Below are 26,947 nucleotides of genomic sequence, written 5' to 3'. Positions count from 1 at the left end.
TTCATTAGGGATGAGCGTCAGGAATCGGGAGTGGGTGGGGCTGGCTTGAGATTGGCTTGATACTAGTGTATGCTTTATGCTTCACAGCTGACAGACGATGATGGACCTGCAGACTACATGCAGGGCTGAGACACTCAACAGCAATGTTCTCCATGAGAGAGTTTGAGCACGTACACTCCATGCAAGGAGATGGCATCAGAAGAGCGAAGCACCATAACCAAACATTCCCTTTATCCGCTGGAAGAAGACCGAGTTCCATCCGTGCCTTGTGCGATCGAGGTCTGCTGAGGGGATGCCATTTTGCTTCAGAGTGAGCTCTGTGCCATCAGAAGTTTGCTTAAAGTTCATTGTTACCAGGGAATGATGTGCTGTGTTGGTAAGAAAGTTTGAAGGGAAAAAGTCATATAAGGACTCGCATTTACTGTGAATGTCTCAATTTTTATTTTTTATTTCAATTTCAATACCATTTTGATCAATTTTTAGAAGAGCAGCTTCTGTGTCTTGGCACAAGCATAGTGAATAGCCATAAAGTAAAACTGCCTGCTGATCAATTTTGAAATACAGTAGACCTCGCCTAAGTCGACTTCGCATAAGTCGACAACTCGCTTAAGTCGACACAATAAAAAAGTCCCGATTTTTGCCTTTGTTATTCCTTAAAAATTTCCTTGTCTTAGTCGACATTTATAAGTCGACAACTCGCGTAAGTCGACCTGATTTTTCAGTGCCAACTGAGCTGAAATACGTGTTAATTCCCTTATCTAAGTCGACATAATTTCTCGCTCAAAATCTTATCGCCATTCTCTGAAAAAGAATTGTTTTCCCGCTCCGATTCGCTGCGTTTCTACTCGGTAATTCGCTAGTGTATGGCGCGGTAGCGTTCGCGCCATGCGTCCATTGTCTTGTATGCCAGAATATAGAAAGGACATACACTCATTTACACTGGAGCATTACATGTAGTACCCAAGACAGTTCACTTTACCCCTTTTCTCCCTCTCGTTTTTCTCAAAACGCACAAATTTTGCACACTTATATGTCCCAGTAGGTACATGTATTCATTATCCGAACATGAAATAGGTGTTTTTGTAAATCCGAATATTCTAACGTTGATTATTCCGAAGCGGTATTAAAACCAGGGCCCTTTCTAAAAAGATTTATTACAATGCAACTAATGATGCAACTCAAAAAATCAAATGCAGGTGATATCAAATCACACGCAACTTTTGCATTTAAACGCAATTGCGTTGCTGAAAAGACTTGCGTTTGATAATCATATGAAACTAGAAAATAATTGTTACGAACCTGAAACTCAATTGCGTTTAAACGCAACTTTAAAAATCAAATGCAAGTCCATCAAATCACACGCAACGATGTACGCCAGAGCGTTGCACAGAAGACTTGCGGTTTTTGTACGAAACTAGAAACTGCGTTTAAATAAATCTCTATACATCTACGGAAATGACGGAAGTGCGATATTGTTGAAAAGACTTGCATTACTTTTTTCATTTCGTAAGCAAAATTAAAAATTAAACGCAACTCTGAAAATCAAATGCAAGTCCATCAAAACACATGGCACGCTGAAAAGACTTGCGTTTGATAATCACACGAAACTAGAAAATTGTAGGAAACTTAAACTCAATTGCGTTTAAACGCAACACTAAAAATCAAATGCAAGTCCATCAAATCGCACGGAACGCTGAAAGACTTGCGTTTGATAATCATATGAAACTAGAAAATTGTAGGGTTAACTCAATTGCGTTTAATGCAACTCTAAAAATCAAATGCAAGTCCATTATATCACACGTAACGCTGTAGTTAAACGCAAGTGCGTTGCAGAGAAGACTTGCGGTCTTTGTACGAAACTGTAAAAAACTGTGTTTAAACGCATCTCTAAACATCTACGGAAGTGTGTTATTGTTTAAAAGACTTGCATTATTTTTTATTTCGTAAACAAAATTACAAATTAAATGCAACTGTATGCAAATTGTAGGGAACTTTTTTTTTTTAACTCGCGTTTAAACGCAACTCTGAAAATCAAATGCAAGTCCATCAAAACACATGGCACACTGAAAAGACTTGCGTTTGATAATCACATGAAACTAGAAAATTGTAGGAAACTTAAACTCAATTGCGTTTAAACGCAACACTAAAAATCAAATGCAAGTCCATCAAATCACACGGAAAGCTGAAAGACTTGCGTTTGATAATCACACGATACTAGAAAATTGTAGGAAACTTTTTTTTTAACTTAATTGCGTTTAAACGCAACTCTAAAAAATCAAATGCAAGTCCATCAAATCACATAACGCTGTATTCAAACGTAAGAGCGTTGCAGGGAAGACTTGCGGTTTTTGTACGAAACTATAAGAAATTGCGTTTAAACGCATCTCTAAACATCTACGGAAGTGTGTTATTGTTTAAAAGACTTATCGTAAGCAAAATTAAAAATTAAACGCAATTCTGAAAATCAAATACAAGTCCATCAAATCACACGGAATGCTGAAAAGACTTGCGTTTGATAATAACACAAAACTAGAAAATTGTATGAAATTTAAACTCAATTGCGTTTAAACGCAACTGTAAAAATCAAATGCAAATCTGTTTTTAAAACGCAAGAGCGTTGCAGAAAAGACTTGCGGTTCTTGTCCGAAACTAGAAACTGCGTTTAAACGCATAAAAATGTACGGAAGTGCGTTATTGTTGAAAAGGCTCGCATTATTTTTTATTTCGTAACGGAACTTTCGCCATGAGCGAACTTAGTCTGCACTTGCAGGGGAAAGACATCGCAACATTTACACGTTTCAAACTACCGAAACGCATGCTGCTTCACAAAATGTCAATGAAAAAAATGATAACGAATTATTGTTAAAGTTCGCTATGCCGAAGTTTTAAATCTCAGTCCAAAGTCAAATTAGTCCGACAATGGTAAGAGGTTTGTTTTTACGAAGGTTATAGTAGTCCGAAAGATGTCGTTTTCGGATGAACAAAATTTTCTTCTTCTTTTTATTTCAGACAGGCCCGCGCCGTACAGAGCGGTAGTTATAATGTTGCGAATCGGAGCGCGATAACAATTCATTTTCAGAGTATGGCAATACAAATTTAAGCAGAACAAATATGGCGACTTAGGGAAGGAAAGTCACACATATTTCAACTAAGTCGGCACTGAAAAATAATCTTGACAGAATCATGCGAAATCACACGCAAATCTTCCCAGCAACGCACTTGAATTTTAATCGCAAAGTTTAATTCAATTTTGGGGAATTTGCCTTTGATATTTCAAATCAAGTTTAGAACGTTAAGTGTCTAGAAACGGGCCTAGGTTTCTGATCCCGCTCTCTCAAAATCTCTCTAGAGATTTGGGAATTGTGCGTTGTCGTTACTAACCCGCGCAAGATTTATGCATGAACTAAAACATTATCGTTGCTCATGTCAGTAGGCATGTTTTGGCGGCAAAAGGAGTAAGATATATGGGTAGCGATCCGCATCGTGATCCAAATCTTACTCTGTACAGGGGAAATTAATTTTCATTTATAAGTCGACAAAATGTCGACTTACGCGTAAGTCCACATTCGCGTAAGTCGACGTGTTTTGCTCAGTCCCGATTATGTCGACTTACGCGAGGTTGACTGTATGACAAGAGACCCAGTGCATAGTTCAATTTGCAAACTTTGCAACAAGCATGGTGGTTTTTAAATTCACTGAGATAAGCATCTGTGATGTGATGATTTTTCATGCAATCCTTATACACTACAGCTTGCCAGTACATCCACCTGACATCAATGAAGCAATCCATTAAAGGGCATTTGCACAAATGTGCACATGAGCTAACAATGAACGGGCTTTTTCTTGCTGTCTATAACCCAAGAGGAGCATAGCAAACTTTGGGAACTTGGGAGATCTCCAAGAGGGCATGGCATCCTACTCTATCACGATGGCAATTAGTAAATTTTGTCATTCAAAATCCTGACACGCACCATGCATCAACCAGAAGAACCTAAGAAACTAGATATATCGCTACGGCGACTGATATGCCTCCGCCATAATGCATGGTTCTCCTTATAGGTCTATAGTACATATCCGGGCAATTACCCCCAGAGGGCAATTACCCCCCGGCTAAATACTGGTTAGTGGTAAAGTTAGAGTTAAGATTAGGGTTAGGGTTGGGTTTAGTGTTAGGAGTTTGGGTTATGGTTAGGATTAGTTTCAGGATTAGGATTAGGATTAGGGACAGGGAAAGGGTCCGGGGTAATTGCCCAGGGGGTAATTGCCCTAGACCCCACAATGTGCTGAATGTTCACTTTCCTAGAACTAGGTTCAATTGGATGAATGATTAAAATGTCAGAGTGCAGGTATTTGGGGAACTGATGATTTTTACTTGACTTTTGACCCTTTTAAGTTTATGCATTGAGTAATTTTCAAGGTATTGAGAAAGAGTATAATTTCAGTATCAAATGGGAAAATAACATTATCTAAACCTGGCCTTTGACCTTTGACCTCACAGTTCCAAAGAGAATCACTGTTAGGTTGAATATGCATAAATATGTAAGTTTCATGATGATACCTTGAGTTACTTTTGAAATATGGAGGAAAAAGTGCAATTCAAACACTTTCACTTGACCATTTGACCTTTGACCTTTTGGCAAGAAACTTCCCACAGAATATATATCGGGTAATACATGCATACATCAAGTTAAAAAAAACAAAACCTTCAGGCATTGCATAAATGTAAGAAAAGTAGTGATATTTTGAGGAGTTGACCTTGACCTTTGACCCCCTGACCTTTGAACCATGACCCTAACTTCCCTAGATAATCACTGCCAATTGGAACAAGCATATATACTAAGTTCAATGAAGATACCTTGAACCATTTGCGAGATATGGAGAAAAACATGAATTTTCAACCTTTTTTTTCACAAAATAACCTGTGAACTTTGACCTTCGACCCTGTGACCCTAAATCCAAACAAAGTATTATCCCCCAGGATATACCCTCATACCAAGTCTGATGTAAAACCACCACACCATATCGACAAAAACAAAACGGGACGGACGTACGTACGGACGACCCGAAAAACATAATGCCTCCGGCCACTTCGTTGGCGGAGGCATAAAAAACAAACATAAATTATTGTTAGGAAGCACATCAAAAACATATTGAAATAACAAAGTTTTTAATAAAAAATAATGTAGGAAATTAATGAAGTTCCGATCAGAACAAAATCCCTTCGATTTTTTATTCCATCATAAAAGTCCTGATACAGCTTATCCAGCGATATTGCCTTATTGCCAACGAATAGGTTCTTCCACTTTTTCATATATAGAAGCCATCTCTGCTGTGGAGAATAAAGAGGTGAAGCAGCTTTCCTACTGACACCATTGCAAAGTTTATTCTTACCTGGTGGCCATGACTTAAATCTCCATTTCATCACAATCTTCGAATGTGGCTCCTGGCAATGGAGAAATTACAAATGAATTTGAATATAATTCCATAGATCAAAACAGAAGTAGATCACCTAATCTGCTTCACTTACGCTGGAGATGAAGCATTACGCACTATATGTGAGAGGATGAACATATGTGACCGCCCAGCTAAAAAACCCACAAAAAGTAGGCCGAATTAAATTTTCCACTTTTCTACATACTATGAGAGTAAGTTCTAAACTTTATGATAGATAACTTGTTAAAATTGGCCCACTTTAACCCATTAAAAAAAAAAAAAAATTAATAAGAGAGAGTAAGGAGGCTCAGTTTCATAGAAAAGGGGGAAAAGAGGATTTAAAGATTACAGTCCCTAGGCGGCGCAGTCAGACAGGCAAAAGATCGAGAAGTTTATGATCTTGAAGTATTGCCAGTGTGACCGCGAACTTTCTGCAAATATTATCGTGAAGCTTCCCACTCCAAGTAGGGATTTTCCCCCCCACACCATCTCCGCCAAACTTCTGATCTTTTGCCAGTGTGACCCAACGACAAGAGATCGCAAAAACATTGTGATCTTCACCTTCTCGATCTTTTGCCAGTCTGACTGCACTTCCTCGGGCATGCAGTGCAGAAGTATCAATGAAAATACACTATATTTCCTAGTAAAAGCAGTGCCCGGCCATAAAAATATTTTGACTTTTGTTTTATGCCCCCAAATTTGACAGTAGGTAGAGAAAAAATAACTCTCGCGGGTAAGACAATCTGTCAAAAATTGAGTCGGTCAACCAAAAATTACATATTTTGGTCCCTTTACACAAAATCCTAATCTGCGACTTTGTGGGTTTTGAGCTGGGCAGTCACATATGGATCGAAGCAATTAATGGACAACATTACAAACAGCATTAAAAATATATCAAACACATGTACAATTTCTATTTTCAGAAAAACGAAATACATTTGAATTCAATTAAATATGAACACTAAATCAATAAATATGCAGACATTTTGAAATCTGCATGTCAGTGTCATGCAATTACCATAGTAATCATTAGGGCATAGGACTGAATGAATCCTCTTGTACGCTTAGTATTACAGTAAATGTATGTTGGCATACACTGAGACACTTGATACTTTGTGATCATCAGTGGACTTACATTCTGTTATGACATACATTAATTATGAAGAGAAATATCAAAATTTATATACTAACCTAAGAAAAGGGAATCAACCTTGCTGACTCAAAACACATATTTTCAGGCCTGCTCATAAATTCATCTGAGCTTTTTTTTTCCTTCTTCTTCTTTGGGGGGGGGGGGGTCACTCTCTAAAAGGTGGGTACCATCTTTTAGTAGGACCATTTTTGAAATTGTATGCTCTTTAATATTTTATATAAGTGGTTTCTAATTATCATGCAAAAAGTCAACCCTATTCTAACTGGGCTATTTGAGACCAAGTTTTTACTGGGGGGGGGGGGGGGGGGGGGGGGTCAATTTGACCCCCCCCCCCCCCCCCCCCTTCAGATCTTGGCCGCCGATCACACGATCGCCGCAAAATTTTGCCTGAACATAGAGCCGGATGTCAACTACAAGATTACATGGTCATACAATAGAAAAATGTTGATTTCATATTTTTAATAAATTAATTATGCAAATTAACGCATGAAATCATATTTTCACCTATAACTCCATCAAAAAGACTGAAGGATTATTAAATTTTTGTGTCAGAGTTCCTCTAGACACATCAAACAATTTTCTTGTAAAAAATTAGCGCAATCAAAATCTTTTTCTTTTGTTTTTTATTGTTTTGTTAATTTCTTATGTATTTTACTGTTTTTTCAATCTTTTGTTTTCTATTGTTTTTTTGCCAAAATTTGTTGGAGGCACTTTTTCAAGCTTATCTACATTAGAATTGATTTATTTCAATGGTTAAAAGTTGAAATAATCTAATTTATATCAATTAAACAAAAAAACACAGTTTGCATTGGATTTGCACACGAAATCGTGAATTCGAGCGGTTTTCGGGTTGACATGCATATGCAAAACATTGCATAACTTCAGAACGGTGTACCCGGACGTCGCAAATTTGGTCTCAAAATATGCGGGAGACTTCAATGAAAAAAGTCATGAAACAACGCGGCAAAATCTTTGCGCGTTGCGGAATCGTGGCGCGAAACGTCGAGGGGGGGGGGGTCAAATAGACCCCCAGTTAGAATAGGGTTAAAACCTGAACCCCATCTTAACCAAAACTGTATCATCCCTTTAAAACAAATCTTTTCTCCTGGTGATGCATTTTCAAATATGAGCCCACTTCATTCACATACATACCTCTGCCTGCACCAACAAGGAGACAGTGACACCCAAATCTGTTGAACTCTTATGTTAAAAAAAAAAAGAATAAACTTACCAGGGTCACATATTCTCCTGATATATTGCCATCCAGCAAAGTGAATGCTCCTCCAGGTTCTGTTTTCATTGATGCCTGGGCTTGAGTGAATGCTTGTACTCTCTGCAATCCACAAGACATTCACAAGCTTTAACACATTTTTACTATATAGTGCACAATTCATACAAATGCCAACAAAAACACACAAGTACACATGCATTTGTGTATGTCTTACCGTTGTGTTTTTGCTATAGGACATATAAACCACTCCTTAAAAATATTTCACAACTTTTTTCACCTAAAAAATCCTGCCAACTTCACAAAAGGACAACATTTGTGCATTTGTTTGTTCTTAACAGGATTTTTACTGTATATATGTACTTACACTTTGTCAAATGCCTTGTTAAGGAGTTGATTAGCATACATCCTAGCTGCATATATGTTTTGATGAAGAATATAAGTTTGATGTCCATTGATGTTTGCAAAAATGATCTTGACACTCACACTTGCATCAGTGAACACCATGTAGAGCTCTGCCACCTCACATCGGAACTCTTCTGTCAGTTCAAGTTTGCCAGTTTCAATTTTGACTCCCAGACTTAGATTCTTCATTTCCCCTGTTGCAGAGAGTCCGTTCTCCTTGGTTTTTGATTCTGGGGGCTGGAACAGGTAGAAATTGTTTCCTTCAATTATATATATATATATATATATATATTTTTTTTTTTTAATATGAAATGTTGCAAATTAGAAATATTCACAAATTTTGTGTTCCACTGCTTTAGCATGACAATAGGAACATTTGAATATCTTTTGAGGAACAACATATTTCATGTAGAGAAATAATCCCACTCAAGAAATGATAAACATATGAAAATGTATATACATGGCCTATTGATCTTACTGCAATAAAATCTAATTGTGCAAGTTTAAACTTTTGATAGTCTGAAGCAGCAGTTCTAGAGATTTTGTCAACAAGAACAGTATCACATGTTCTGGTCAGCTTTTTGAAGTTTCTAGGGAAACACTTTTTAGCTGTCATTCATACTGAGGGCATAACATTAGTGGTAATAACTGATGTTGTGCCACCAAATTTCTAAAACACTGATCTTCTGCCACCACATTTCTTTTTTTGGGCCGCCAAATTTTCAAATTTGAAGATTATAGTGATCCAAATATGCCATCAAAGAAAAATGTTGGTGTCAAGCCTTGCAAAATGTAATGTGCTGTGTGTTGCTGGTGGCCACAATCACTGCCAGGGTTGTTTACTATCCCAAAATTTGCAACTCCTCTTCATGCTGAAACTATTAGTGACCAGAGTGAGGCAGAACTCACCATAGACGTTTCATAAAAATCATAGGATGAGGAATTAAGAGTTTCATGTTTTCACAAAATATCATTTGCAAGCACAGAAGCAAATAGGGTGAGCCTAGTCACCTGAGAAGGCATCAGAAGTAACGTACAGTCTGTATACAAACAAATCGGAGAGTTGTTAGATGATGACATAATCATTTCAATTCAATCATGTAATTCTGACCGACAACAGTGTTCCATCAAAACATGAGAAGAGTCTACATTCCAAAACTTTCGCACTCTGTCTTATTTTAATGAAACATTTTGATTTACCATTTTGTGTGTGTGTTTTTTCCCCCCTTTTATTTATGAATAAACACTGAACAGATATACTTGTAGTCTGCCAAATAGGTCAATGAATTTCTGTCCTTGCATGGAGGGTGTGTGCGGGTTCATTGTCAGTAACTGTATGTAAGGAAGGTTGGAGCCACTGGGCTTTACTTTTTGAGTTGTCTGTAATGGTGCTGTGAACTCAGCTGGATTTGGCACCTGACAACACCTTCTACAGTTTGTTTGGTTTTACAATTGTTAGATTTCAATACCTACCATAGTGGTGACTGAGCTTTTTGATAAGCTTCGTTTCACTTGATTTTCAGCACTGACCACATAAAACGATGTCACGAATCCGTTGTAAATCAATTTTCAATTTTCTATTTTGATAGTCTCCTAGCATTTCATTACGCCTAAATTTCCTTGGGAAGTATTCATACTGGAATTCTACCTCAAGCATGTGATATAGAAGTACTTCAGTTGCACAATACCAGAATCAAGTTGTTTGAGTATCCTCAGCTGACACTAACAATTGCTTCTGATGTTTTATCATGGCTGGCATTAGGTTTGCAGCTAGCATTGTTGGATCCTGTTCAATCAATGAAATACTGTTGACTGCGGTCACGCACTTGAAGGTGACAAGAGTAGATATAAAATTGCTACACCTCTTAGAAGAAAAAAAAAACAAACAAACACAAAGCAGCTGACAAAGCACTAACTGTATCAAGCGTTTCACTGTATTAATCTGACGACCAATTCCTCTTGCATGTACACAGACAGATGACATAAGAATTCTCTTTCTAAAAGAGATTGTTATTAAGTGACCTCACAAATTTTTCATCATGAGCACGCACAAAATTGTCATGAAACAAAACGCTGTTACCTTAGCAACTGCCTTCGTTGCCGAGTCTGCATTTACAGGCTGGTTGCTTTGGCTCTTTGAAGGCAGGATCATTCCCTGGCAGAACTCTGTACCAAACAGACCAAAGGATACTCAAGTGTATAAATGGAAACTCGCTCAAAAAACATGTCATTCTGCAGTCCCCAAAAACCAGGATACATGTAGGTGTTCATTCAAAGTGTCAATTTCTCTGTCATATCACATACACATTGGAGACTGAGACTTTAGGAGATACTTCAGTTTTGGACACTTGGCTGTCAGTGAGCTTCATCATGGGTTTACAAAATACTAGCAAACTTCAGAAGCTATGTTATTATAAACCTCAATGAAATTAAACGCAGTTCATTTCTGCTAATGAGAAATGAGGAACAGCATTAAAGCAGAAATTTATAGAGAATCTAGAAATATGACAAGTTTGATATCTACGGAAAGCTAAGAAGCTAGCTAACAAATCTGGCTATCTTTTAGACGATGTAACTTTACCCCAAAACTGTTTTTGAGATTGAAAAAACACCCAATTTCCATGACCACGTAGCTCCATTCGCTACAAGAAACATCGAATTTGAGCGACGTCACCTAATGTGTACGAGCTGATTTGCCATACGGCTTATGAGACCTGCTCTGGCAAAACCCGAAACTTCTCGGCAAATGTGATTTTGCACTACAGCCCGAAAAAGGTCAAAAAATGACCTATCTCAGGGACCAAATTGACATTTTGGTATCACGTTTTAGGGGAAATTTTCTAGTTTCTGATTGATATCAACAACATTTCAAAATACAACCTACAAAATGTGGAATTTTGAAGAGAAAAGTGGGATGTCAATCTCAAATGTTGGCCAAAATCTTACGTCTAGAGACCAAATCGCCTTCGCTTACGGTGAAAATGACTGTTCTTTTGGCGATCGTGTCTTAGATATTCTGCGTTGAACCCTGACACATTTGGTACCTACAGAAAGCTCTACCTCTGCTTATTCCAAATATGGTCATGGCATGATGTCATGCTACTCACTTTCATTCATAAATTCGTCTGAAACAGGCGTAAGTTTATGCAAATCGTCTCCCAGTCGCGTAAACAGCCTTGTTGCTTCCCAAGACACGTGATCGAAATACGTGTTCACGATTGGTCAACTGCGCCGAGGACCCCCTTGTTTACAAGCAACCTCCGTGTTATACTATGGGGATTGCTGCAGCAGCGGTGCATGCTTGCATGCAACACGTGTATCGTGACTGCTGCTCAGCACGGAAATGTTGTAGTTTCCCGCTTCGTTAGACTGTTTTTAGCAAGTTGAGGTAGAAATTAGAATTTAAACCAACACACACGAGAAAAAGAAGGTCACATTTATCTAACAAACCTTCGTCATGCCATTTCGAAGAAGAATCAAGCTGAAATCACGGCATCAAGGAATACCTCTTCACTGCCGATTCTGCTGGTACTGTTGTGCGTACACCTGATCACGGCAATTGCGAATCTTGATCTGATTACGGTAGGTTCTGTGCTTTTCAAATGTCGTATTTCCGTAAATTTATGGGTGTAAAAATGATTTCCAATCAATTACAGCTCTTTGACTTAGTTATCATCCTTCATGAGTCTGTAAGATTACATCAGCTATACGCAATTCCCCCACAATGATTGATTTGTTGTGTCAATAATAACAGCAAATTGTGGCTGTACGAAGGAACAGCTGATAATGCAATCGTGAATCTTGAGCTGACGATAGGTTTTGTGCTTTTAAACCTTTGTTTTTCCGTAAATTTATGGGTGTAAAATATGATTCCCATGAACACAAACAAACAAACAATTTCACGACGTGAATATATAGTTTTGGCGGACGATTTATTCTAGATTGACAACAAATTACACACCAATTTCCTGAAAAGTGCACACAGTTTGCCTATAGATACATAAATCCCACTGGGTTGCATACACACATGGTGACGTCACAGATTTGGCACTTTTCGTAGCCGCATCAAACTTTTTCCAGTGCTCAAATTTGGTAAAAATAAAGATTCTTATATCAAAGCAGCGACAACTTTATTGCATGATTTATGTCAAAAATTAATCAAAATAACATTAAATGATGGAAAACAGTCAATTTATATGATATTATTTCCTATAAATTTCTTCTTTAAAACAAATGTGGGCAAAGAACAGAGTCAGTGAAAGAAGAATACGAAACAGACATAATGGCAGAAATCAACACATAGACTAGGGAGAGGTAGTACAAAGACCCTGAATTTAATGGGAGTCAGAAGAGATAATCTTTCAAGTCTCCCACATTTTTTGACACCAAATGTGGGAGACCTGGGCTCACAGTTTCGAAATTATGCATAAATAAGTACATGTGCATGCATGTAAGACCAAAAGATTGCTCAAAAATATGAATTCATGTACAATTTCAAGGCAAATTGTGCTTTTAGTCAAATTCATAAAAGCAAGATTATTTACACTTTTATTGATTAAAATCGATCGATAATACATTCTCTTGCTCAGAACAGTGTTGCCGACAAATTTCATCGAAAAAATTATAACCTGCGGACCATCAAGTTTGACAATGAATAGTCAAAACTCAAAATTCTTTCTTTTCTGACCAATCTGATGACTACTGAATCAGCACCAGTGAAAGAATATTACAAACTTGCACAAAAAATAAGAACAAAATGTAAGTCAGCCTGTTCGTGCAGAGACGTGGAATCTTCAGACATGGTGCACTTACCCATTTGGAGAGCTTTGATGTACTCTTCAATTTTCTGCCTAATTACAGGAACACCTTCTTTCTTCATGACATCACGAAGAATGTTTGACTCTGGTGTAGCCTTCTTGGTTGATATATTTATCTAGAGATCAGAAAATTGTTGAGAGCAGGTGATGACAATGATTGCTTGTAGATTAATTACACATCAAGAATACTGAAAACATTACCATGCATTACTCTTTCATGAGTGACTTTCATGTTTGGTAAAATGTGTCACTTTGTGTAACCACTCTTCCCTCCAAATTTGATTGAAATTGAAGTCCTCAGTAGAGAGTTATTCAAGTTTTTGTGGCTTTACGGACGGATGACGGACGGACAGATGCAGCAGGCAATCCCTTAGTCTCCCCGCACCTCTGGGGGGCTAGACAAAAATGATGTTACTAATTCAAAACTATATGCTATGTAAGGTGCGTTTTCAATGCTGTCTTAAATGAATCAACTGAGTAGATACTATGAATATGTAGAGGAAGCTTGTTCCAAAGAGAGGATCCAGTGTGAACAAAAGACCTGTCAACCCACATGGTTTTTGTTACAGGAAAGATGAGGAGGACAGTGCTTAAGAACAGAGTGATCTTACTGGAGTGTACTGCTGACATTTAAACAAGCATCACTAGGCAGCAGAAAACAATGAAAAACAATGCAACTTACATCAACATCGCTGGAACTATTTTCATCACTCAAGTTGGGTATTGCCACAGTTCCTGTCAATTCAGTTTTGCAGTCCTTTAGTGTTCCTGTTTGACCAACAAAGAATAATAAAAAAGCTGTTAAATCGCAATTTCATGTTTCCTGGTATTTGGTATTATGAGATAAGAGACAAAATTAAATCTAATAAAGCATTAAAGGTCCTGTTTACCTTTGGGAACAGTGATTTGAAAAATGTTCAAGATATCACATTTGATGCATATGTGTGGGTCTGTTGTATCACAAAACATCCTACCACATAAAATTTTTGCAATAAAGCTGAAAACATAAGGAGATATCAGTATTTTTTTCATTAAACCATAACTGTAGATGGTTTAGTCTGGCAACATTTTTCTTATAACGATTGTTCACATTTTGTGTATTTAACAATACTTAACATTGATTATAAGGATTCAAATTTTTACATTGGTTGTTTCTATCCCAAACTCACCTTTTGGAACAATTTTAAAGCACTGATGCTGGGTTTTTGTTTTATCTGCATATATATGGTAAATTATGCCTTTAAAATAATACTGACAAAAGTAAACAAAATTTGGTAATAATTGGTAATAATCGCGGGATCGTGATGATTTCATTAATTATTTTGACTTTAATCATACACACTCATTTATTTATCATTTGTACATGATAATGAACAATTCTAGATCTATTCAAACTGTTAAATGCGTTTGTTTCTTTTTCTGAACACCAACTCAATTAGACAGATTAACATGCGCTATTCAATTATTTTTAAGCTACTGTCACCCGGTGGGATCGCGATGATTTCATTAATTATTTCGACTTTAATCATACACACTCATTTATTTATCATTTGTACATGATAATGAACAATTCTAGATCTATTCAAACTGTTAAATGCGTTTGTTTCTTTTTCTGAACACCAACTCAATTAGATAGATTAACATGCGTTATTCAACTATTTTTACGCTACTGTCACCCAGCGGGATCGCGATGATTTCATTAATTATTTCGACTTTAATCATACACACTCATTTATTTATCATTTGCTACATGATAATGAACAATTCTAGATCTATTCAAACTGTTAAATGCGTTTGTTTCTTTTTCTGAACACTAACTCAATTAGATAGATTAAGATGCATTATTCAACGATTTTTACGCTTATGTCGCCCGGCGGGATCGCTATGATTTCATTAATTATTTCGATTTAATCATATACACTCATATTTACTAACCAGCAAAACAACTGGAATTCGGAAGTAAAAATAGAAAGGAGATAATGATGAGTTGCACACGCATTCCAATATTATTGTCCATTTTGGCCACGAGTGTCGCTACATGAAAAGTTTTTGAATGCATATTTTTCTCTTTCTCTTGTTGCGGTGTGGTATGACCTAATATCATGCACGTGTATTTTGCGAAAAAGAAAATCGAATGATTTTATTCAATAACTTAGTAGTAACATCGGAAGGTATTTCTGTGTCTTATCGCGTGGTTTAGAAGAAAACATGAACTACATGTACGCAAAACGGGAAAGAGACATGGATAGCATGAATTCGGTTTTCAATGTTTCGTTTGTCACGTGTTTGAAAGCGGCAAGTCCAGAAACGGAACGAAAAAAAAAATGGAATGATTATGATTATGTTATGTGGTTTAGAAGAAATATGGAAGGAACGGTACTCGGTTATTCGTCACTGATAATGGGCGATGAAGAAGGATAACGGCGGGACTGAAACATGTTTGTTTCCGAGTCTTCCCGCTTCAGCTACCGCGGTAGTACATGTAGGGATCGAGGCGGGACGGGCACTTGTGAGTGTGTTACTGCGTTCAGCACAGACTCTGTAAAACGGGGATAGCGTGAATTCGCTTTTCAATGTTTCATTTGTCATGTGTTTGAAAGCGGCAGGTCAAGAAATGGAACCTCATTGTATCCGATCAAATTGCTTATGTTTTTCTTAATTATGATGCAGGGCAAGTCCAAGATATCGCGCACCTTACGTATGGGACATTCAGAGATTTCAAACCTCTGAAAAGTAATGAAGGAGCACTTGGATTTTATTGTTTATCATCAGGAGGACTGGTATCCCTGAGAAGAATATTGTGTTTAAGTTTGATGTCATTTGACCTTGGGTTAATGGTTTTATTAAGAAAAATATGCCAACTTACGTATGGGACCAGAGAAAAACTGGATTTTTCAAAATAAAGTTTGAACTGAAAATTCTCTGAAAGTACCTTACTGATCAAGTTCTGTTTGGAAGTGAAGAAAGGTACAATACTGAAGTATCTTTCAGCAAAGTTTCACTGCAAAAGAATAAAGCATATTTTCATGAAGTTGGTTTAATTAACGAAAGTACACCTTACGTATGGGACATGGCTCAACTTACGTATGGGACATTTGTCTTTAGTGCACAAATGCATTCATGGGAATGACTTTAAATTTCCCCATAGTGTCATATTCAGTTCCACAAATCATGCTACAACATGTAACAAATGAAATAGACTTCTAAGTGGGTACTTTCCCGGTTCAGGTACCTAGCAAAAGCTAAAATAAAACAAATAAAAGTAATTACCAATTTACAATTAAATGTCTTAGTTTGGATTCCGTCATGCATTAACACTGTCCTCATGATGTCTACACATACAGATATAGTATACTGACACTCTATTTCTAGCCCATTTGTAATTACTCTAGTCAATATTTTTTCATCAAATGAAAAAAAAAAAAATGAGCGAATTCTAGCTTGTGACCTTGATATAGCATACATGTACATGTACAATAACTAATTTGTAGTCTTGATAATTTCAACTTTAGAATCAAATGTCATGTACAATGTAATTTGCAAATACAGTTTGAAGTGGGTACTTTCAGTAGCTCTAGGCTTACCTTGCAAGTTGTCTAAGTTTTTATAAAGCTTTATAATTGTTTGAAATGCAGCACAAAACACAACAACAACAAGAGTACTTCATTTTGCTCTGTAATCATCATGTTTTGCCATGTGAATTTTAGCTCAACTGCAAAATCAATCAAATTTTAATGAAAGTTTTAGATTTTAAGGAGATAGAAGAATGTATGTACCAATGCTGTTTTTTTTTTTTTTTTTTTCAAATTGCCTGGCTTCGTGTCTATGAAACCAAAGACGACAAAATTTGTGTTACTTTGTACATACATACATGCTTGTGTAGTGATACAGGAAAGATTATCATTTGCACATTCAAATCTAGATTTGAAACACTTAAGTAACTCACTGATCTGCAAATTACAATTTTGAATAAATTCTAATAACCTCATTTGATCATACACTACCAGATTGCAATGTATGTTGATAATTGTGTAGATGTGGGGTACAAAGTAAGTATGAGTTGATGAAGGTGTCTCAGAGCACATCTGTCTCTTCAAACACAAAATAGAAAAGAAAATTGAATTCCCTATTTGTTTGTGTAATTTGTGTTTTTCGCACTCCAACCACAGAACCAGTATTGATATTGTGGTTTATAGCAAATGTAAACTATAGTCTTCATTTTACAGGATTTTCAGAAATCATGTTCATGACCTTGATAAGTCATAACATATTCTGAGGGTGAGCAGTTGAAATATTAACAATCATATCAAAATAAAAAGTATTCTCATAGGGTTTTTCCTTTGCTATCAACTCTAGTAATGACAAAGTTACCTGCTCACACCTTACATTGTAAGTGATTTTTCTTTTTTCAGTAAGACCTATAATGTTGTCATTGATGCGCGCCATAAGCACAATTGTTTTGATTTCGCTTTTGAGGCTGTTCAACCTGTGGTACATGCTGAACAGTGTACTGCACCTAAAATGACACTCAGAGAATCCCATTCTTGGACAAAGTCATTTTGTAGAGAGGTAAAGTTGAAAATGATAACTGAATTAAGAAAATGTCCAATATCAAAATGTTAACGGGGAATGTTAATTTAAGACCAGCTGCACAGCCTGTAATGAAAATAAGAAAATACAAGTATAAATGAATATTCTTTATTTTCCTTTCTTTATCATAGAATGACTCAATAATGCTGTTCTTACACTCTCCCTGAGGTCAACTGAGTAGGAGAGGCAGATATATAGACATATCCTTCAGAGTAGGTGCAAAGATAACCATTAACCAAACAAATGTAAGGACATATAGCATCCATGTCAAAAGGCGGTTTTCCCATTCACTTTGCATGTAATGTCCCATACGTAAGGTATTTGTCCCATACGTAAGCAAACTTTAATTAGTTATAAGATGAAGGACTAATTAAATTTCCTCATTTAGTTTTGCTAATCTGGAGTTGAAATGAATAAATTAGAACTTCCTAAAGTATGATTGGTCAATGTCACAAATCTTCAGAAAAAACTTAAAAAAACATACTCAAATCCTTACGTATGGGACACTATGTTCTGGGAAAGTGCATAATTTGCATAATTAATGTGCTGACCTTGTTTTACCAATTGCAGATTATACTAACTCATACAGGGGTCATGTCCATAAAGGAACTAGGTCAAGGACAAATTCAACTGATTTTAGATGAATATTTATAATTTGTCCCATACGTAAGGTTTGTTTTTGATTTATGCAAATCAATGCCATATTTCTTGCATAAATTTGCATAATTCAATATTTTCTTTGCTGGAAATATATGATTTAACTCTTTGGCTACAACATGATATCAATAACTTTTTGATAAAATCAAGATGAATTTTGAGCATCTGAGGGGACATTATCTTGGACTTGCCCTGCACCGAAAATGTCCTCGTTATAACTGGAATCTCTTTATAACCGAGCTCGTTATAACCGATTCGCAAAGGAAAACGGGACCGAAGCGATCACCTCGTTATAAGAGGTTCCTCGTTATAACCGAACTCAACATGTTATAACGGGGTTTCACTGTACCTGCAAAGTCAAGAGAAAATTTGATCACGCATTTAAAAAAAAAAAAAAAAGACAAAAATGTGAAAATTGGATTTTTAAAGTTTTGTAATTACACAAAAAGTTAATCTGTTTTCTTTTTTCTCTGAGAAAACTTTTCTTCAGGCGTGTACATGGTATGGAATAAGAGTAATACATTTTTGACTGCACTTCAAAGGATGTGGCCAAATGTTTGAAAAAAAAAAAGGAAATTAGTGACATTCTGTGTACATTGTGACGAGAGCTCCTCGACACCCAAGATCACAGAGCTGCCAATTTGTGTTAAGTACTCTCTAAACTTTTACAGTTTGTAACTTTTTTAAGCGTTTGATTTTCCCCAAATTTTTACTGATTTACTACTTTGATTTTTCTGTTTTCATACAAAGTGACATAGAATCAGGATGGAAACTTACAAGGTACATACATCATACTATGTGATCAAATACTGCCTTTTATAATGTGCTTAATTGGTGATTTCAACAGTGGAGACAACACATGTACTGCACATTTGCACTATCAAGTCATCATACACATCCTTATGTCAAAGTGGTGTTTCAAAACTGTGGTGGTATGTTCAATCAATTTGAGAAAGTATCTACATGACTCAAGAAATGGTTATACAACAATGACAACAATAAGAATCATTCTTTAAACAGAGAACTTATACTTGCCTTTCCATTCCAGCTTGATGTCCCACTCATAAAAGAAGATGAGCTTGGCCTTGCGATTGCTTGCAGATGCTTCTCCTGTGATCTCTTTCACTTCACAAATCTTACACTGGCCTGTGTTTAGATCAGAGACCAATCAACAAATGAAGACATGTTCTGCTTTTGTTTTTCTGCCACCTCCCTTTACACACATAGCGAAAAAAGCTCCCCACTCACAAAACTCTAGTGATGCATTTTCTCTTTTTCTTTCCTCTTTCTTTTTGTTCCCCCCCCCCCCCTTTGATTCTGATTTTGATTGCTTTTTTCCAATCCAGCAACTTAGGGAAGTGCATCAGGAAAAGCCTTGTGCCCTTTGTATTACACTTGTTTTGTTTATTTGTCTATTGTTTGATCATTCACTTCTATTGCCTTGCACATGTCGAATGAATGAATATAAATGAAAAAATAAATACATAAATAAATTAATTAATAATAATAATAATAATAATAATAATAATAACACAAGGCGAGTGCCATAATGTGTCTCGCCCATTCGCGTACAAGAAATTGTACGCGAATGGGATATAACAAATAAAAAAAGAGATATAACAGATAAAAAGAGATATAAAAGGGTAAAAATTTATGGCAAAAAAGAAACGTGCCATAAAAACTTAACATTGGGCCCTTAAAGTTTGTTGACCCCTGCCTGTGACCTTTGACCTTGTGGTGACCATCCACTCCCCAAGGGACATCTACCATCCAAGTTTGGTCACAAACGGAGCTATGGATCAAAAGTTATGACCCACAATAGAAACACGCCATAAAAATTGAACATTGGGCTCTAAAAGTTTGTTGACCCATGCTTGTGACCATTGACCTTGTGGTGACCATCCACTCCCCAAGGGATATCTACCATCCAAGTTTAGTCACAAATGGAGTTATGGGTCAAAAGTTATGACCCATAATAGAAATGCGCTAAAAGTTTGTTGACCCCTGCTTGTGACCTTTGACCTTGTGGTGATCATCCACTCCTCAAGGAACATCTACCATCCAAGTTTGGTCACAAACGGACCTATGGATCAAAAGTTATGACCCATAATAGAAACATGCCATAAAAACTTGAACATTGGGCTCTAAAAGTCCGTTGACCCATGCTTGTGACCATTGACCTTGTGGTGACCATCCACTCCCCAAGGAACATCTACCATCCAAGTTTAGTCACAAATGGAGTTATGGATCAAAAGTTATGACCCATAATAGAAACGCACCATAAAAACTGAACATTGGGCTGTAAAAGTTCATTGACACCTGCCTGTGAGCTTTGACCATGAGGTGACCTTCAATTTATATGGTAAAATGTGAAACTTTGTATGACCAAGGAGGTACTAGGCCTCCTTGGTATGACCCCTCTTCCCTCGAAGTTTGATTGCAACTGAAGCCCAGAGTAAAGAGTTATTGAAGTTTTTGTAGCGTTACGGACAGACGACGGACGGACGGACGACAGACGGACGCCGCAGGCGATCCCTTAGTCTCCCCTCACTCCGGTGGGCTCGACAAAAAACAACAACAGATGATAATAAGAATCTCCTTCTTTATCTTCCCAGAAATAACATAATAAGCTTTGCATCCTTGCAACAGAACGTCAAAACTAGCTACTAACACCCGTATATGATTACTAGTTAACTTATCCAATGACATTTTGAGAGATATGGATGATGGGAAGATTACTGTTCTGTTACTGCTTGATTTATCATCAGCATTTGATACTGTTAATCACACAATTCTGGTGAATTCTGGTGAATACTCTGAAGTCAGTCGGGGTTGATGGTAAAGCTCTTGAGTGGTTCAAGTCATACTTATCTGAAAGTTTTCAGGTTGTTTGTGTTTAATAATAATGCAAAATATGATCCTGCTCCATTAGACTGTGGTGTCCCACAAGGATCTGTCGGGGGCTCCACCCTTTTCTCAATTTATCCGACTGGTTTGAAAGAGATTTTACAATCTCTTTTAACTCTCTTTTAACTATCATTGTTATGCTGCTGATATTCTTTTAACTATCATTGCTGATGATATCCAGATACATACATCATCTATACCTACCCAAGCCAATATCACTGATATTATTCAGAAAGTTGAGGCTTGTACGGAATGACATCAAAAAGTGGATGAGCTCTCATTCATTGAAGTTAACTCAAGAAAAGTAAAAATTGTTATTAATTTGCTGTAGAGTTCTCCTTGACAAGGTTAGTCTTCCTTCTCTTACGGTTGACAATGATGTGGCTATTATTCCATCTAAATCATGTGAAATCTTGGAGTATTATTTGATTCTACAATGTCCACATTTGTTCAGATCTCTGCTGTTTGTAAATCTGTGAGGTATCAGTTACGCAATTTAGGTATTATTCGCAAGTATTTAACTTTTTCAGCCACAGGAATAGTTCATGCCCTTTATTGTGCCGACTTGACTTTGGTAATGCACTTCTGTTTCAGCTACCACAAACTGTCACGGTTACAAAAATTGCAAAATTCGGTAGCCTGCATTGTTTGTTACCCATACCAGAAGAAATAATCACATTACCCCTGTTTTACCCTTATTGCTTGCATTGGTTAACTGCTGAATCTTACATTATATTAAAATTATTGTTTTTCACTGCATACACAGATCTGCCCCACAGTAAAATGTTAATTTGCTGACACTTAATAATCCTCCCAGATTTTAGATCATCCGATTGTAGATTGCTTGTTGTTCCAAAAACAAAGAAATCATGGGGGAATTGGTCATTTGCACGTGTTGGACCTTTCCTGTGGAATCAGTTGCCTAAAGCTATCTGTTACATTTCGCATGTTGACTCCTTTAAAGTTGCCCTCAAGACTCATTTGTTCGTAACTGCTTTCCAGTAGAATTGTACATTATGTTGTTGTTGCTTTTTTCATCATCATTGTTCCATTCATTTTCATGTACATGTGTGTGTAGTGATTTTTGTGTTTCATAGTTCACTTTTCCTTCAGCACCATGAGCACATTAGTCATGTGGAATTGGCGAATTGTAAGTATAGTGAGGTGCCCGCACCTCGTCAGGGGCCTGAATACCGTCACCCCTCTTAAAACTGTTTTAAGCGCACTAAACAAAAATTTATGCCCGGGACTGTGTTCAGTACGCTTGAAACTTGGCAGGGCTACCAGAACTAAGCAAACTGTGATGAAAACCGAACAGTTTTTCGCAAAAATCTGAACTTTTAATAGGAATACCTGTTTTAAGTATCATCACTGTCACCCACACACAGTGTCTATGGGAGCATCGATGACACGGTCACCCGCACACGTCTTTTACATGCCAAGTCTATGGGAGCGCTGGTGACGAATTGCGGGCCCCTTCCTTAGTGCACAACTATTCCGCATCGTTCGCGTTTGACGACAATAGCTGCAAATTTTCGATATCGATCAGTGAACTTGTTATTCCATTGGAATTTTCAGCATTTTTCCTGTGATGTGAGTTGGATTTCAAAGAATTTCAGTGGTGAAATGTGATTCAGATATGCGCAAACAATAACTATGATGAGGTGCGGGTCACCCAAGTATACCCTGCATTATTATTCTTATTTAATAATGAAGCTACTGAACATTGCACACTCACCTCTGTCATCTTCAACCTCAATATCACTTAAAAGTTGTGTCAGTCTCTCTTTTGACCACTTGGATGCATCTCTTTCTGTCCTGTTTGGGTTTGAAGAAACAAAAAGCTGTGCTGTCAACAAGGTCTACTGTGTATTATAATACAGTTCAAATCTTGGTATGTAGTTTTATAGGGAATGTGTGGCAATTCACCACAATCATTAGCAAAATGACTAGACTCCATAAAATCCACTGTCTTTTAACACATGAAAATTGTATGCTAATTGTCCAAAATTACACTTTCTTAACCATGGCTTTAATAGTGTAACTACCAACTCATGCATGCATATGATACATGCGTGAACTATAGACCACGTCTCTAGTAGTACTAGTAGTACGTTTGCAGAGTGTCTGCGCACATGCCAGCCATGCTAGCCACCACATTACCAGCCGGTGGGATACTGTTGCTAGGGAGCTTTAACGATTTGATGCGGATGTTTAAGACGAGTGTATTGGCAGTTCTCATCTCTCCCTGTGTCGTGTTGCAAAGTATGGTTGGGGCACCACCTATCGACAGGGCACCTTCCCATCGACACCCTGCGTATCATGGCTGTTTGCGTATAGAACGAAAAAGTACGCGCGGGATTAAGTGTCATTAGCTATAAAAACAATAAAAACGAAGAAACGAAAATCAAACTCAAACAAACCAAGCTAAAAATTACACATCCGATCAGTAACGACGCATGGCTGTGAAATTCACGTGTATTACCTATGGCCTGTGAAATTCACGTGTATTACCTATGCTGTGAAATTCACGTGTATACCTATGGAGGAGAGGGGGTGCCGATCGCAAGGTTCCCTTTTTAGCTGCGCGAAGAAAACGGAACGCACGCATTAAAATTGCGCTATTTTAAAACGGAGATTCATAATCAACGAGACGGTCACGACATTCAAAACTGCAGTATTTATGGCATATTTGAGGTAAGAATTAGGAGGATTTGTATTATATTTTTAGAATAAACAAGCTACAGATCCTTAGGGTGTCGATACGTGGTACCCCCAACCCTACACCAGTACTCGCAGTAGCTTTAAATTATGCAAGGATGCAACCTACGTTATGCGGTAGATATGCAAAGTGAAATGGTGCTCCTCATCTGAGTCATAATAGGATCATAGCATCAAGAAGCTCTCTGCGGTGTGATTTTGAGTGGAGGCAAAACAGCCCAGAACCGACCATGGCCACACAAACTCAGACGCATGGTGCAAGGTCAATTTTTATATGCAGATTTGTGCAATTTCTTCGGATATAGATTGATACATTTGCATAAATGAAACATTGGGGTAATGCGTGGGACATTAAACATTTTTTTTTACACTTTTTAATAAAGTAGGTGCCTATCGAATATCAAGACAGACATCAAGTCAATAAAACATATCACGACATGTCACATAAACTTACTACCAGACTACGGTATGCCATCTAGATCTGGTACTAGTACTACATAATTATGTACACTTAGACAGATTTAATAGCCGAAAAATCCGTCGGTCCGGAGGAGTCTTTTATCATTTTTTTTTTCACCTTTACCGCACTAAGAGTCAAGACTCAAGAGAAAGGGGGGATTCCATGAAACCCGACGTCTGACGCAGTCTCCGCCGCCGCGGAACCCACCAATCTTTCGGTCAACCCTACAGTCCCCTACACCAGTATGAACAGTAAAGTCAGTAGTAGGCCTACCCACGCGCCGTGCTCTGCACGGGGTCTGGTCGGGCTAGACTGCTAGGAAGAGACAGGAGTGTAAGTTGAACTTACCAGTGCCAGTTATTCACGTTTGTTGCATCTGCTCTTTCTTCAACGATCCATCGAGGATCACCTTGTCCCCACTTGGCCATATCCTACGGGTTTTCTTCCGCAAAAACAACAACAAATTATTAAAAGGCGGTTTTCCAAAGATCTGCACCGCTTTTCCGCTAATCGCCGTTGAAGTGCGATGTGATTAACGCACATGTGTTATACCTGCACTCCGCGCGCATTGCATTGCACCCCGTACCCATAGCACCAATGCGGATGCGTCGTGCGCCGCTTGCACTGCCGTGACATGGCGCGGCTACGAGAATCTACTAGAATGCTGGACCACTTCCATACTACTTAGCAAGGAGTATAGAGGCGCACACAGTGCGCCAAGAGGGTCTACTCTCGCGATTTTTCACGTAAACAGGTGTAGTACGCCATGGAGCCCAACGGCGGCCATTACAGGAAGCAAACCGCTGGGTTATCTCGAGTACGTGAGTTCTGCTTCCATTTAATTTTCTCATTTTTATGTAGGCAAACAGCAGTATAACATTGTTTAAGACCTCAAAATTCTATTTAGAATCATCATTTATGCCTAAAAATAAAAGAAAATGAAGAAATACCCATTATTTTCGAATCTGTAGTCCCTAAAAGTTCGAGCTATATAGGCCTACTGAAGCGGCCTTCTCTCTCCTTGCCTCCCTCAGTCTCTTTCTTTCTTTTGCTCCTGCTCTTTTGGCCTTATATCACACTTTTTTTTTTGGGGGGGGGGAGGAGGGGGGGGGGGACATGTTCCCCTGGAATTTTTCCGTTGATCATTCCCCCTTGGTTTTCAAATTAAGTATTCCTTATTATTCTTTTCTCTCTTTTTTTACACTTCGTTGATAGCGCTTACAAGTATCTGCACTGCGAACATGTTCAAAAGTATATACACATTTTTTATTGAAAATTCTCAAATACTGTATTGCACCAAAGGTGTGCATTACATCGTTGAATTTTAGTTCTGAAAAATCATAGGCTCCCTCCCCGGCCCCTTCGGTCCACCTCTCATAAACTTACACATTGAAGACGCGCATTTTAGCCATTTTCCTATGATATATATACATTTCATCTTCTTTTTTTTTATCAAAAATTGCAAATATTCCACCAAAGTGTGCACCAAATCGTCAAGTCTGAGAATACAAAATCTCCATCGTGAGGGAGGGAGACATCCTCTAATGAGTCCCCCCCCCCCCCCCCCCCCACCCCACCGCCCCGGCCGCATGTAAGGCGACCTCCAACAGTACAGAGTAGTGCTCAGAGTGCACCGTGAAGACCGACAGCGTGGACCAAGAGATAACAGACCACGATTCAGCCAATCACGCATTGTCCCAGAATATTTTCTCTTTGATTATAAACATTTTAGATACTCCACCTACAAAGTGGGCGCTGATCCAAGATTGTTGAATTTCTACATGAAAAAATCCAAGAGATCCGACGGGATTGAGAGGGCAGAGGGGTATAGACAAGTCCTCCTGGAGGTATTAAAATTTGCGGCCAAGAGAGACGATCTGACATGTGTATTGATGACAAAAAATATGTCATGACCACTTTACTCATGAATGTTAGGGCAAGAATAATAATAATAATAATAATAGTGAGACTCTTATAAAGCGCATATTTCTACCTAAAAAAAGATACTCAAGGCGCTATATAAACATTTGTTATAATCAATAAGAGACGTTGTTTTTATAGGCGGGGATCAGTAATGTGAAAATGTAAGGTGACGGCGACAAAATCACGATTAAATAAGATAACAATAAAAGAAGAAAAATTTCGATAATTACACACTTTCATTTCATTCATTTCATTTACTTCAGGGACCTGTCTTATAAAGACTCGTGACAGAAATCAATCACAAGTTTTTTGTGTGCTGCAATGCAAGTTGCGATTGATTTGGGGACTTGTGATTGATTTGAAGGCTTTATAAGAAGGGGCCCAGGACGGCATGACCAAAAGGGCTGTTATGCCCAAGTTCGCGCATCATATTAAACAATACGTACTAAAAATAATACCCTTCATCCGTTTGGTCCATATGTCAATTCAAGTTCAAATTCAAATTCAAATCCAAATTCAAACTCAACTTTCATTTCTTCAACAGAATGTACAAAAAATATGTGAAATTTGACATGCGTGTCGTTGAAAATAATATAGGGCCTACAGCAGTACAGCGACCTTGAGTACAGACAACACGTTCATGTTTATAATGT

At 37.6% G+C, this 26,947-nt stretch overlaps 1 protein-coding gene across 1 annotated transcript; it reads right to left on the bottom strand.

Annotated features, from left to right (window-relative positions):
• LOC140229986 (activator of 90 kDa heat shock protein ATPase homolog 1-like) lies at positions 1-24,896 on the bottom strand. The gene is made up of 10 exons (XM_072310187.1): positions 24,720-24,896; positions 22,929-23,008; positions 19,319-19,429; positions 13,719-13,804; positions 13,032-13,152; positions 10,300-10,385; positions 8,301-8,456; positions 7,818-7,919; positions 5,392-5,443; positions 1-368 (listed from the first exon to the last, which is right to left on the bottom strand). Exons 1-10 carry the CDS (start codon positions 24,797-24,799, stop codon positions 196-198), a joined length of 1,047 nt encoding a protein of 348 aa, XP_072166288.1. The 5' UTR covers positions 24,800-24,896; the 3' UTR covers positions 1-195.
• Positions 24,897-26,947: the final 2,051 nt, after the last annotated feature.

Source organism: Diadema setosum, chromosome 1 (genome assembly GCF_964275005.1).
Source record: "Diadema setosum chromosome 1, eeDiaSeto1, whole genome shotgun sequence".
Classification (NCBI taxonomy): domain Eukaryota; kingdom Metazoa; phylum Echinodermata; class Echinoidea; order Diadematoida; family Diadematidae; genus Diadema; species Diadema setosum.
This window is presented reverse-complemented; position numbering and strand designations above follow the sequence as displayed.